The 14,383-nt window shown below is 39.5% G+C and overlaps 1 protein-coding gene across 5 annotated transcripts in view; it reads left to right on the forward strand.

Annotated features, from left to right (window-relative positions):
- SLC30A6 (solute carrier family 30 member 6) overlaps positions 1–14,383 on the forward strand; it is a 38,609-nt gene that overhangs the window by 17,970 nt on the left and 6,256 nt on the right. For 3 of the 5 annotated variants that reach the window (XR_013814638.1, XR_013814639.1, XR_013814640.1), the window contains exons 11-14: positions 65–167; positions 1,071–1,118; positions 2,101–2,169; positions 10,191–13,078. Coding sequence is in view for 2 of the 5 variants with exons in the window: in XM_079792151.1 (XP_079648277.1) it covers positions 65–167; positions 1,071–1,118; positions 2,101–2,169; positions 10,191–10,691 (721 nt within the window). In the remaining 3 variants the exon portion in view is untranslated. Of the gene's footprint in view, positions 1–64; positions 168–1,070; positions 1,119–2,100; positions 2,170–10,190; positions 14,054–14,383 lie in introns of those variants that run through there. The other 2 variants (XM_079792151.1, XM_079792152.1) reach the window with 1 other exon arrangement.

A 14,383-nucleotide genomic window follows, 5' to 3' on the forward strand; every position in this document is an offset into this window, starting at 1 on the left:
GACTGAATTGTAAGAAGTTGAGTGAGGCATACATTTACAATTTAGAATTATTTTTTCCTTTTAGTAATTATTTTGCTGTAGACACTGCCTCTGCCATAGCAATTGCTCTGATGACATTTGGCACTATGTATCCCATGAGCGTGTACAGTGGAAAAGTATTACTCCAGGTAAGGGTCCTCTTTCAGTGTGCATGCTTAATATTAGCCACATTCTTCTACCAGATTACAAAATTGTTCGTGTTCTTCTACCAGATTGTGAAACTTTTGGCTTTTAGAAATGAAGCCAAACAATAATCTCTGAAATTTGTACACTACAAACTAGATGAAATTACATGGGCCTATAAAATAGGCACAAATATTCTTATATTTGTAATATAAAACAAAATTATAAATTAAATTTTTTTACCTCTAATAATGTTTCAATTGAAAACAATGTTACTTTTTTTAAGTATTTAGATATTTATTTTCCTCTAATTTGTATTAATTTATTGTATAATCTGGTTATGATTGTTTTCTTTTTTTCTCTGTGATTGAATCAGTGAGAATTTTAAATATCAAACTTAACATTTTAAGTGACAAATGATTAGTTATTAAAACAATGGGACAAGTCCAGGTACCTCTAGACAAGAACCTGAATGGAGAGGTAGTTCCCCAGGATTGGGTGTGTGCGGAAGGCTTGCTTTTCCTTCTGTCTTTACCTCATGCCTTTTCTTAAACTTACAGTAGTATCTCCATCTCCAGGACCAGTAAATAACAATAAGATAATAGTTGTTTAGTGCCATGCCCTATATAAAACGTTACTTTCTTAAACGGTTTTTGTTGAGTGCCTGGTTCTTTAAGGCTTACTTTGTTCTAGAGATAGCAGCTTCTTTGTTAAAGATCAGAAGTGAGCATGCGCTAGTTTTTTATGTTGCCCCACTACTGGGCCAGTTGAAAACTCTCTTTCCTAAATCATGATAGGGTACATGTCAAACAAAGCAAAGGTTGGTATGGACCCATATTGTTTGTTTCTGGACCATTGTTGCAAAAATTTTTTATCTCCCTTGATTTTGTTTTATTTTCCCCCCCCAGACAACACCACCCCATGTTATTGGTCAGTTGGACAAACTTCTCAGAGAGGTAAGATGGAATAATAAAATCATTTAAATTTACAATTAGAGAATGCAAAGAATGGGTACAAAAAATACTTTATTCAACCCAACCCTATCTAGAATTTTAGGGGCGTTTGTGTCCTTGAGTCATTAGGAAACATAACATAGAGACAAAAGCAGAAAGATTGAGGATTGCTCAGTCTGGAAGCCAAATTCACTTGAAATAGATGTGGAAGGTAATGATCTATAGACCACTCTCCTACCTATATTAATGCTGTAACTTTTATGATTCTATAATAAAATTTAAGGATTTGATTAAATCAATGCTCTTTTTTAAATCTGTTGATTGCTTCACCATCTAACATCTTGATTTGTGGGTTTAGATTTTTGGATTGTTACACGTTTCCACCTGCCAACTAATGAAGGAGCAAGAAGATTGAATTATTTGGATGTGAAAAGTGTTTTAAAATATTTGTTGTCAGTATCACAAAGGCCACTCTTATCAAGAGAGCAGGTTACATGTCTCGGCTAGTGGAGCCTGTGCCACTGCACCAGGGACCACACACTATATATCTGGCCTTGGAATTTCCTTTTGACCCACATCCAAATAACAGTCTTTGTTTTGCAGAAATTTGTTGAAAGAGAATTCAGAGAAAGAAATGATAGAGGAGAAAGAAAAGAAAAAACCTGATAGCACAAGTGCTGGCTATACATACATGCCATATGGATAAAAGAAAAGAGCCACACTGTTGAACAAGAGGAAGTGGGGGCTGTAAAGACCCAGTTCTAGAAGGATTGGTGCAGACAAGAAGCTGGGGAAGTAAGGTCTGGGCTCTACTACACAAGCGGAAAGGGTATCTTAAGTAGTGGGCTGGGCTTCTCTTGGCTAATGAGTGTCCTCAGGCAGGGTTTGGCCATGTCATTCCTAGGCTCAGAGCAAGTCCAGAGTGTGGCTGACCTGTGTTGGATATGTCAAATGCAAACAACCCCATTTCTGTATTTTTTATCAGGTATCCACCTTGGATGGAGTTTTGGAAGTACGAAATGAGCATTTTTGGACCCTAGGTTTTGGCTCATTGGTATGTTTTCTATATATTACTTTAGTTATCATTTAAAGCATACTTTATAATTTTCAAAATTGAAAAAATTATTTCTTTAACATTTTCATAGAACCTTTGATTTCTGTTTTTGTTCAATAAAGTCTAAAATGTAGGTGGATTCAGAAACCTAATTGAGATTAATGAGGGGATGTTTTTCTTTTTTTCTTTTAAACCAAATCATCTTAATATTGAACTGTCCAGAGAAGACAAATTTAGTCACACATTCTTAAATATGAAAATGTTGCAAAAGTAAAAAGTGCAATTATTATTATTTTTAATATATATTTTTATTTTTATTTATTTATTTTTTAATATATTTTTATTGATTTCAGAGAGGGAGGGAGAGGGAGAGAGAGATAGAAACATCAATGATGAGAGAGAATCATTGATCGGCTGCCTCCTGCACACCCCCTACTGGGGGGTGAGCCCACAACCTGGGCACATGCCCTTAACAGGAATCAAACCTGGCACTCTTCAGTCCACAGGCTGATTGATGCTCTATCCACTGAGCCAAACCAGCTAGGGCAAGGTGCAATTATTTTTAATTGCAGTTCTAATTTTGGAGTATTCACTGAATATATTAAAGAGTTACAGTAACACATCTTTTGCAGCATAAAATTCCATGTTTTCTCATCCAATATTGTACCTCATTACCAGAGAGATTATTTCTGTATCAGGAATGATGAGGAAAATAAAGAAAAGTATCCAGAAAAAAATTAAATCACCATAATCCTCTCATGTAGAGAAAATTGCTATTGATATTTTCATACTTACACATTTATTCTCCTTAGAAAATGAGATCATGCTGTTTTACAATTTGCTCTTTTCACATACAACAAACAGGTTTTCATATCACTAAAAAAAGCAAACCATATGATATGGTTTTTCTAACATAACACAAATTCCAGAGGAAGGCTGATTAGGGCTGCCCAACAGCTCAGTGATGTCATCCATACTGCAGTCTTTAGTTTCAGGTTTAAGCTCCTTTAATGGAAAAATGGCTGCCTTGTCTCTACCTCCCCCTACTATTCCCCTCTAGTCATTTGGTATCTCAAACTCAACCTCTAGTAAATTCTTCAGGAAAACCCCTGGGGAACAACATTCCCTAAATTCCTGATTATTTAAAACAGTTGTGGACATTATACTTGAAAAAACTTTGACTAGATATAAAATACTGAGCATATATTTTGTTTTCTTGAGTTTCTTAAGTATACTACTCCGTTTACCTCTGGCATAAAGTATCCTATATAATAATCCTACCTAATAAAAGAGTAATATGCAAATTGACCATACCTCCGCCATGCCCACCAGCCAATCAGAGCGAGTATGCAAATAAACCCAACCAAGATGGCTATAGCCACAGAGAGCAGGAGGGAGGCTTGGGTTTCCCAGGCAACGGAGGAGGCCAAGCTTTCCGCCTGCCCTTGCCGGCCTAAGCCTCCACTCAAGGCTACAAAGTTTCAATTATAGAAGGTAAACAAATCCAAACAGAAATGGCAGCAGCCACGGAGCTGGAAAGAGTGGGAGGCTTGGGTTGCCCCTGGCAATGGAAGAAGCAAAGCTTTCCGCACACCCTGGCCTGCCCAGGCCTTCGCTTAAGGCTACAAAGTTTCAATTATAGAAGGTAAACAAATCCAAACAGAAATGGCTGCCGGCCACAGAGCGAACAGGAGGCTTGGCTCCGCTCCAGGCTACAAAGTTTCAATTGTAGAAGGTAAATAAATTCCAGATACCAGGGCCTCCGCTTGGGTCACCAGGGGGCGTGGCTGGCCTGCAAACCACCACAGGCCCCTCGCCCAGGCCGCCCTATGCCCCAAGGGAACCCCCACCGTGATCCGGGACACCCTTCAGGGCAAACCAGCTGTCCCCCACCCCTGCACCAGGCCTCTATCCTATCTAATAAAAGAATAATATGCAGATTGACCATCACTCCAACACACAAGATGGCTGCCCCCATGTGGTCAAAGATCCTGCCCCCATGTGGACACAAGATGGCCACCACAAGATGGGCAGTTGGGAGGCACCAGGCCTGCAAGGGAGGGCAGTTGGAGGCAATCAACCCTGCAGAGGAGGGCAGTTAGGGGTGACCGGGCCTGCAGGGAAAGGCAGTTGGGCGGGACCCAGGCCTGCAGGGGAGAGCAGTTGGGGGGGACCAGGCCTGCACAAGAGGGCAGTTAGAGGTGACCAGGCCTGCAGGGGAGGGCAGTTAGGGTTGACCAGGCCTGAAGGGGAGGGCAGTTAGGAGCAAACAGGCTGGCAGGGGAGCAGTTAGGCATCAATCAGGCTGGCAGCGGAGTGGTTAGGGGGTGATCAGGCTGGCAGGCAGAAGCAGTTAGGGGCAATCAGGAAGGCAGTCAGGCGAGCAGTTGGGAGCCAGCAGTCCTGGATTGTGAGAGGGATGTCCACCGGGATTGGGCCTAAATGGGCAGTCAGACATCCCTCGAGGGGTCCCAGATTGGAGAGGGTGCAGGCTGGGCTGAGGGACACCCCCCCTCCGTGCACGAATTTCGTGCACCGGGCCTCTAGTCCTATATAATAAAGAGGTAATATGCAAATTGACTGTCATGCCCTTGCACAAGATGGCCACCCCCATGTGGTCACAAGATGGCCGGCAGGGGAGGGCAGTTGTGGGCGATCAGGCCAGCAGGGGAGGGCAGTTGGGGGCAACCAGGCTGGCAGGAGAGGGCAGTTGGGAGCGACTGGGCCTGCAGGGGAGGGAGGGCAGTTGGGGGGGAGTAGGCCTACAGAGGAGGGCAGTTAAGGGAGACCAGGCCGGCAGGGGAGCAGTTAGGCGTCGATCAGGCTGGCAGGGGAGTCATTAGGGGGTGATCAGGCTGGCAGGCAGAAGCAGTTAGGGGCAATCAGGCAGGTAGGCAGGTGAGCGGTTGGGAGCCAGCAGTCCCGGATTGTGAGAGGGATGTCCGACTGCCAGTTTAGGCCCGATCCCTGTGGGGTCCCAGATTGGAGAGGTTGCAGGCTGGGCTGAGGGACACCCCCCTCCAGTGTACACATTTTGTGCACTGGGTCTCTAGTTGCTGTAATAAAAGCCTGATAACTCATAGTCTGTTTTGGGGTGTTTTTGCCTTTATATCTGACTTGATCATTTTACCTGGATGCCCCAATTTTTTTTAAATTTTTTTTTTAGTCTAGTAATTTTACTAGAGTGTCTTGGTGTTGGTCATTCTGGGTCAATTATTTCAAGTATGCAGTATACCCTTTCAATAATGTTATTTCACAAACAACATTTTAAAACTTTCAGGAAAGTTCTCTTTAATTATAGTTGTTAATATTTATTCTGGTCTCTTGCTTTGATTTTCTTCTTTGGGAACTTCTGTTATACTCATTTGGATTTTTGTGGGTTTTTTTGTATTGGTTTTATCTGCATTTCCTTTTAATATTTAAAATTTCCCTCTTTTTACCTTTTATTTCTCTTACAGTATACTTGTGTGTTTGCTTTTGTACTCCTTGTTTAGTCTTCATTTCTGAAGTGAATTTTTTCTTATATTTCTAATTATCTCATTTCTGAGGTTTCCTAATTTTAATTTATATTGTTTTTATTTCATGTTTTTTGGCTTGTTTTGATAAAGTGGGGTGTAGTTCTCAGTTTTGTAGGTAAATCTCTCTGGTGATCTTTTAATCTGTTCTGTATTTTCTTAAATTACTTTGTGTGGGATTTGGATTCAGTTCTTTTCTATGGCTTCTTCTTATATGAAATTAGGTTTCCTGAACTTAAGAAATAAGGGGTGATTTAAGGTAATATGTCTAAATTCATAGCTCTAGAGTTCCCTCTTCTGCTGAGTCTGTGAAGTGCAAGTTTTTCCTTTCCCCTGGCTCTGTTTCCCTTCCATTTGTGCCTGAGCCTCTACTGTGCCACTCAATTGGGATTCTGTTTCCAGTTGTTTCTTCTTAATGTGGGGCTTTGCTTGGTTTCTTTTGAGAGTGCTAGGGTTCAGACTACTCCAGCTCTTCATATCTTATTGCAGACCCAGCTGCCTTTCTCAAATTCTCTGTCCTAGATTGCCACTAGCACCAGCTTACTGCTTTAGGGTTTTTAGGTCAGGCAGATCCACTATTACTTGCTCCTCCACAGAAGCTGATACCTTGCAGATCTATAGCTTGCATTTGGGTTTTCTTAGCACCAGGTTAGCTAGTTTTTTGTAGATGATGTTCATTGGTTTTTGGATTTGCTGTCTTAGTTTCTGTATTTATGGGAATATTTGGGGCATTTCAAAAAAGTGCCACCACTGTCGCTATCTTCTAAGAATCCCAACATAATTTTTCATGGCTGCAGTTTTACATTATATGAATATGCCATAATTTATTTAATCATTCCTCTATTGGATTAGTTGATTTCCTTTGTTACCATATAAACTGACTAGGATGAATATTTTTCTGGTGTAATCTTTGTATATACTCATGATTATTCCTTAATATTAATTTTTAGGCTTTACACCATGTGAGGATACAATTAGAAATCTGAGAACTAACTGTAAGAGAGATCTTATTCAACCATGATGATTTAACCACTCTGATCTTGGGTTGGTAGTCCCTGTACCAGCTAAGTCCTGAGGTGGGCCTGAACAGATGCAGCCACACCACCTCATTGGATCTGCACCACACAATTCACCTGGAATGGCTGGAGACCCAAAGATCCCTTATTGTCTGAGATCGTCCTGAGCTGCACGTATCTGTCTGAAGGGAGCCTCAAGGTCAAGCCACAAGGCCCTGGAGCCTATTTCTTGTGGATAGGAGTCAATGGAGGCCTCAGTAGTAGAGTCCCAGTGCTCAATGGGCTGGGACACGCAGCATCCCCATTTGAGTGGTGGCTGTTCTCTTCCCTGTGAAACCTGTGCCTCTCCTAAAAGTAGGCAGTGCATCAGGTCCAGGTGGAGCTCAAGTAGGTGTGTGTGGGGTAGGGGTGCTCAAGCTACTGGCACACTGAAAGGTCAGGTAACCTGATCATCTAAAAGAGCGCTGGTCTTTAGTAAATGAAAGATCAATCGTGTTTTTTTAAAGATTAATTTTTAGAAGGGGTTTTTGTGAATAAAATAATATTATACCCCTTATGGCTTTTGATGCCAGTTGCCAAATTGCTTTCCAAAAATGGTTATACCAATTTGCATTCCTCCAGTAATGTAGTTCATTTTCAATCATTCTTTTAATTATACTGGTATCAATAAATTAGTAGACAAGTGTTTATTAAGCATGGTGGCTTTAAACAAAGAGAATAGTTATCTCAGCTATTCAGAACTTGGCCATCTAACAACTACACTGATGTATTGCCTAATTAAGACCAAGGAGATTACTAAAACAAGCTTTTGAACTGCCAAGAATAGTTGTCACAAAAGCTCTAGATTAATGCAAACACAATAATCATAGGAGACTGAATCTCAGAAATGGTTTCCACTTATTTTACTTTGATTTCCACATCCGACTGAAAGAGGATACAGTATCTTTTATAGTTTTGTATAGTGACAGCAGTGAGATGGCAGTGGAAAAGAAAAGGTAGAAATCAAAGCTACCTTGATTTCTAGACATGGCTTGTCTTACCTAAAAGTAATCAACTAGCCCTGACCGGTTTGGCTCAGTGGATAGAGCGTCGGCCTGCGGACTGAAAGGTCCCAGGTTCAGTTCCGGTCAAGGGCATGTACCTTGGTTTCGGGCATATCCCCAGTAGGAGGTGTGCAGGCAGCTGGTCGATGTGTCTCTCTCATCAATGTTTCTAACTCTCTATCCCTCTCCTTTCCTCTCTGTAAGAAATCAATAAAATATATTTTTAAAAAAAGAAAAAGTAATCAACTACAAGTCAAATTCAAGCAACATAGATATTTTCTCAGTTTTGTGATTAATGATAATTCCTATTACTGTTCAAGTCATAGACTCAGGCACATTCTAACTAAACCAACTAGCCAGTTTATGCTTTGCTGTAATTTTTTTTTTTTTTTAATTAAGTCTGAGGTTAGCCTTAGCTGGTTTGGCTCAGTTGATGGAGTGTTGGCCTGCGGACCAAAGGGTCCCAGGTTTGATTCCGGTCAAGGGCGAGTGCCTGGGGTTATGGGCTCGATCCCCAGTAGGGGGCGTGCAGGAGGCAGCCAATCAATGATTCTCATCATTGATGTTTCTGTCTCTCCCTTCCTCTCTGAAATCAATAAAAATACATTTTTTTAAAAAAAGTCAGTTTATCTAGAAATCAACATGAAATAACTGTTGAGTATTTTATTATATTTACTACTAGAAACCCGTTGCACGAAGTTTCGTGCAATAGACTTTCACCTGGCTGCCGGCACCAGTTTTCCGCCAGCAGCAGTTTACCTCTGGCCACCCGCCGATCAGAGCGCCTCCCGCCAGCGCGATTGGCTACCCCAAGAGGAACTCCGATCCGGGAGGCGCTCCGATTGGCGGGTGGCCAGAGGAAAACTGCTGCTGGCGGAAAACTGCTGCCAGCAGCCACACTATCGGCCACCACCAGCGTCTTCCGCCGGCCCCATAGGTCCTTCCGCAGCGTTGGCCTAACGGCCGGTGGGAGGAGCGGGAGTCAGGGACTCACGAGTCCCCGCCCCCCGCTCCTACCGCCAGCCAATCGGCCACCCTGAGTCCCGCCCCCCGTGCCTCCAGCCGGCCCAATCGTGGGCGTAGCGGAGTGATGCAATTTGCATATTTCCTTTTTATTATGTAGGATATATTTTTATTTAAGATTTTATTATACAGATAGTACCTACGTAGTTGTTAGAAAAGTTAGAACTTACAACTAAGTCAAAAAGAAGACAATAAAAATTCATAATAATTCTACCATCTAGAGATAAGTGCTGTCATGCTTGATATTTTTCTGTATGTATGTATTTTGGTCAAAACAGGATCATTGTTGTATCTACTATTTTATTTTCTACTTTAAAAACATAATGTGTGATAAATGTCTTTTCAGATTTATAAACATACTTTTTAAAAATTTTTATTATTGATACTATTACAGATGTCCCCATTTTCCCTGCCTTTGCCCAACTCCACTCAACCCCCAAACCCCCCTTCTCTCTGGCTATCACTACACCCTTATCTGTATCTGTGGGTTATGCATACATGTTCTTTGGCTAATCCCTTCGCTAACCCTCATTGTAATGCCTTGTGCTCTGTATGTTCCTAGTAATGTAAGGTAAGCTAGACACCTTGAGATTATCTTTGATAAGTTCATCTCCCTCATCCATTACATCCAGTTGGGTATCAAATCCTCCCATTACTAACCCATGGAATCCATCTATGTCCCTCTCTGATCCCACTGTGTTTGTCCTATCTCAGACCTCTTCATTTTTAACCTAGACTGTTGCAGTTATTTCCTACATAATTGGCAGTCATCCATACCTATAATTTTTCTGAACTCTATTTTATTGCTGTTGCTAAAACTTATTATCATGATATTTAGATGCCTCTTCTTTCCTTTTCACCCCATTACCTACCTTTCTTCTTTACATTCTTTCTTTGTTCCTCTTTTCTCCTTTCTTCCTTTCTTTTATTCTTTTTCTGACCCCTGAAATATTTGTACTTCTTTATATTGCTTATTCTTGCCCAAACATGCCATGCGTTTTAATTGCTGTTTCCTAAGCCTATCTCCACCTTTTGAAATTTCATTTAACCATCAACCCTAGATCATCACATGTCATTTTTTTCTTGACGTCTTTCCCAATTTGAATTAATATCTCCTTTTCTGCCTTTCTGTTGCATTTTATATACTTCATTTATGTTCTGCCTCATTTATAATATGCCTGTCTTCATCCTACATGGATTTCTCTTTTATATATATTAAAAGATCATGTTTTATTTAAAGAGTCACAAATTATTTCATTGTTAATCATTACTAGGTAGTCTTTAAGGAATATCAAGACATTAAGTTTTCTCTTGAATGAAAGAGAATACCAAGTACTATTACAACAAATCATAAGCAAAATGCTCGTTTCCAAGGGAACTTTCTGTCGTGTAATTCTAAGCAGTCTCTCTTTTACCCCTTTTAGGCTGGATCAGTGCATGTAAGAATTCGCCGAGATGCAAATGAACAAATGGTTCTTGCTCATGTGACCAACAGGCTGTACACTCTAGTGTCTACGCTGACTGTTCAAATTTTCAAGGATGACTGGATAAGGCCCTCTTTACCATCGGGGCCTGTTGCAGCCAATGTCCTAAATTTTTCAGATCATCACATAATACCCATGCCTCCTTTAAAGGGCATTGATGAGTCGAACCCTGTCACATCAACTCCAACTAAACCTAGTAGTCCACCTCCAGAATTTTCATTTAACACTCCTGGAAAAAATGTGAACCCCGTTATTCTTCTAAACACACAAACAAGACCTTATGGTTTGGGACTTAATCATGGACACATACCTTATAGCAGCATGGTTAATCAAGGACTTGGATTTCCAGGAATTGGAGCAACCCAAGGATTCAGGACTGGTTTTACAAATATACCAAGTAGATATGGAACTAACAATAGAATTGGACAACCAAGACCATGACTTACTGTGATTTAATTTATTTTATGAGGAATATTGACTCCTTGACTTCCAATTTACTTAGTAATCCAACTTTGCATTGACTGTTCAATCATTTGTTGTAAATGTTAGAGAATAGTAGGCTAGTTCACATTATATGAAACCAATGAAACTATATTTTTGTAAGATATAGTTAGAACAGTGAAAAACTTCTAAATGTTGTAGGCTTTAAATAGGCTTCCTTTAGAAAGTGTATTTCTCTAAATTTGAATTTTTGGTTTTGAAGTTGACTACAGTGTGATATGAGATTACCTTTACAAGAGAACCATTTGATGGAGTAGATCTGTCACATTATATTGTCTTCAGTGAAATTTATAAACCTGCGTCTTGAATAATGATACACATTTTAAGAAAGGATAAAAATATCCATCCTAAAAGTAAAAAAGTCCTCTTTTATGGCTTTTCTAAACTTAATTGCTACATTTTCCTTTGAGGTCCTCTGAATTATGTCTTGCAAAGTAAAAGCAAACATTTTTATCAGAAATTTTAGAATATATTCTACTACCTAGTTTTTGTTTTTTTAATATATTTTTATTGATTTCAGAGAGGGAGAGAGAGTTAGTCAGTGATTGAGAGAATCATCGATTGGCCGTCTCCTGCACTGGGGATCGAGCCCACAATCCGGGCATGTGCCCCTGACTGGAATCGAACCTGGGACCTGCATTCTGCAGGTTGACACTCTATCCACTGAGCCAAACTGGCTAGGGCATACTACCTAATTTTTGTCATTTAAAAATTTCAGTACATTTGTAAATAGTCCATGGTTCTCAAAGTGTTTTATTCTGGTTAATAAGTACCAAATCCTTTGATGATGTGCAATAAAGGAATTCCAGTGTTCTCTCTTACACATAATCAGATTCTGACATAATGATGGAATTTATCTTTTTTGTAACTTTCATTGGTTGACTTAATTTCTCATTTTTTAAAAACATATCAAATACGTTACCAAAATATATGGAATTCAACATACGTTATAATACGGGATTTGATATCTTTTCAAAGTTGCACAGTCAGTTTGAGATTATATTATAAATTTTTACCAAAAGATAATGGATCTTAGATTATAGAGTACAGTATTTTCAGACTTGCTACAGGCAGTTTTTAACTTGTTTTGATTACTTTCCAAGTGCAAATGTTAAGAACTTTCTAATGTGGCCAATATTACATATAAAAAAATATAACAAGCAGCAATTACCTGAGGTTTTCTCATTATATCATGAGTTTTATGGTTAGGGTTTTAAAAAGGGGTTTTAAGAGTGGATTCAACTTTTCTGGAATCCAGTGACTCCTGGATATTTGTGACTTTTCCAGCCATCACCCAGCTATCTAGAGAAGATTTCTGTTCCTGTAGAATTTGCAACAGTTTCTTCAATCAACTCATCCTCTTTTAAATATGAGCAACACCTATTTCTTCACTGTGGAATAACAGACATCTAAGAAGCCATCTCTATCACAAGTAGTTAATCCTGTGATAATGCATGACCATGTCCTAAATACCCTTTGCTTGCTGAGGAGTTGGCCATTGTCTTGGCATCTGTGACCCTGTTCAGGCATTTTACCTACTGAAGAAATAGAGTCCACACTACTTCGACTGTTGGTGAAAAGGAAACTTTGTCAAATGTAATAAGGCAACCTGTTTCTTGTCCTTTGTCTTATGTTCTCCAACTATTACTATTGCCTGTTATTGGTCTACCATTACAGGGTGGTTTTTCCTCCATTGACCTCATCTAAATGTGAATTCGGGTCTTGCATGAAATCTGAAGAACTGCCATGTACTGAGGGATGGTTCAGATGTATGTGCTGCCACCGTATGCACATCTCCATCCCTATGGGATTTTCAAAGTGTCCAGGTGCTGAACACAGCTCTGTGTGAGGTTAAATGCCTACTTCCTCAACACCCACTCAGGAGCAACATCTTTGCAGTTGTCCTACCAAAGGTGCTTTCATGCCAGCCTACACTATTTGAGAAGTTGCCCGTGGGTTCTGAAGGAATTGGCTCTACTTGCTGAACTTCAGTACTGCCAACTGCTATAGGTGACTTTGGTCCTTGCATTATTATATAACGTCTCATTTGCCAAGCTCTGGCTAGCTTCCGGATATGAAATCAAGAAATTTGGCCAGCATAGGCCTTTAGACAGTAGCCTTACTGTAAATCTTGCCAAGGAGTTACTTGAAGCTTAAAAGGAAAAAAAAAAAAGGAAGTTCAAAATAAATACTTGCCCCATGGTTTGTGATTTAAGAGCAAGCTTCGTGGAGTATGATGAACCCTGTTTGAGAAATCACTGTTTGTAATGGAAAAAACATTGGACTGGAGGACAAGAATTGGATTCCAAAACTGATACTGCCACTATGTAAGTAGTTTTGTAACCGTGGGCAAGTCATTTAACTTCCCTGAGCTTTCTCATCTGTAAAGATAGGGTGGGGAATGAATTAGGATCTATAAACTATCAGCTCTAAAATTTTATGACGAAATCTATAGAATATGTGCCCAGTTGCTAAACAATATTGTACCCAGAATTTCTTTCCAGTGACTACCTCAACATAGAGGCCAAGTGTTACCTACACCAACACCCAAGCCATTAATTTGAGGTGCCATGAGAATAGAAGGTGAACCGTAGGCTAACACCATTTAGGAATTAGTTTATTTTAGACTTGCCTCGAATAAATCTTTTAAATCTGTTTAAACAGATTTTTCTTAGTCTTCTTTCTTTGTGGGAAAGGATTATTTTTTTAATTATACCTTTTAATCTGCATTAAAAAAACAACATAACACATAAAACACGTAGATTCACGGTATCTACTTAGGATGAAAATTGAAGTACATGATGTCAAGCCCAAGACAAACTGAAGAAAAATATTGAGTAAGTGGTATAGGAGGGCAATTTAGAAGTATCTATTAAAAAAAATTATAAAAAGCCTATGACTCAATTCAACTGGGCATCGATCACAGGTAAATTTTCATACACACGATGCTCCTTTGTTAATATCAAAACCAGAAAATAGTCTTACTGTCACAAAGGATTGTTTTTGCGGGGTGTTGAAGAAAAGAGGACAAAGTACCCTTAGCTTCCATAGAGTAATGAAAGAATGAGGTGCATTTTTATTTCTTCCTTAATCTCTGAAGTCACAGTTGAAATTACATACATGTATTAGCAACTGGGGTGGACTCAATTTGAAGACTGATTTAGTTGTTCATAAACTGCCAATTTTTTTTTGCTTGACTAAAGAATGCCAATCTTTTTTGGGTGTCTGATCTGCTTTTCATATAAGAAAATGCTTTTCACATTCCAAATTTTTTGAATTAAACTTTTTGAATAAAGAACAGACATGGAGTTTTATGATTTTAAATAATTCTGGCTTCTTTATTCAATAGCTGTTTATTGGTAATTTAATTCTCATATTTAGCAAATATTTTTTGAGAATCTAGTACATGTCAGGCACTGTACTAAGTAAATGTGCATACAGTATATCAGTTCTTGTGACCTATTTTTTTTTTCATCTCTGTTGTTTAAAGTATTACATATGTCCACCTTTTCTCCCCCATTGACCCCTTCTAGCCCATCCCCAGCCCCAGGTCTTCACCACACTATTGTCTGTGTCCATGAATATGCATATATGACCTGCTATTCTTGAGACCAAGGGAACCTGGGATGAAA

Source organism: Cnephaeus nilssonii (assembly GCF_951640355.1).
Source record: "Cnephaeus nilssonii genome assembly, chromosome: 15".
Classification (NCBI taxonomy): Eukaryota; Metazoa; Chordata; class Mammalia; order Chiroptera; family Vespertilionidae; genus Cnephaeus; species Cnephaeus nilssonii.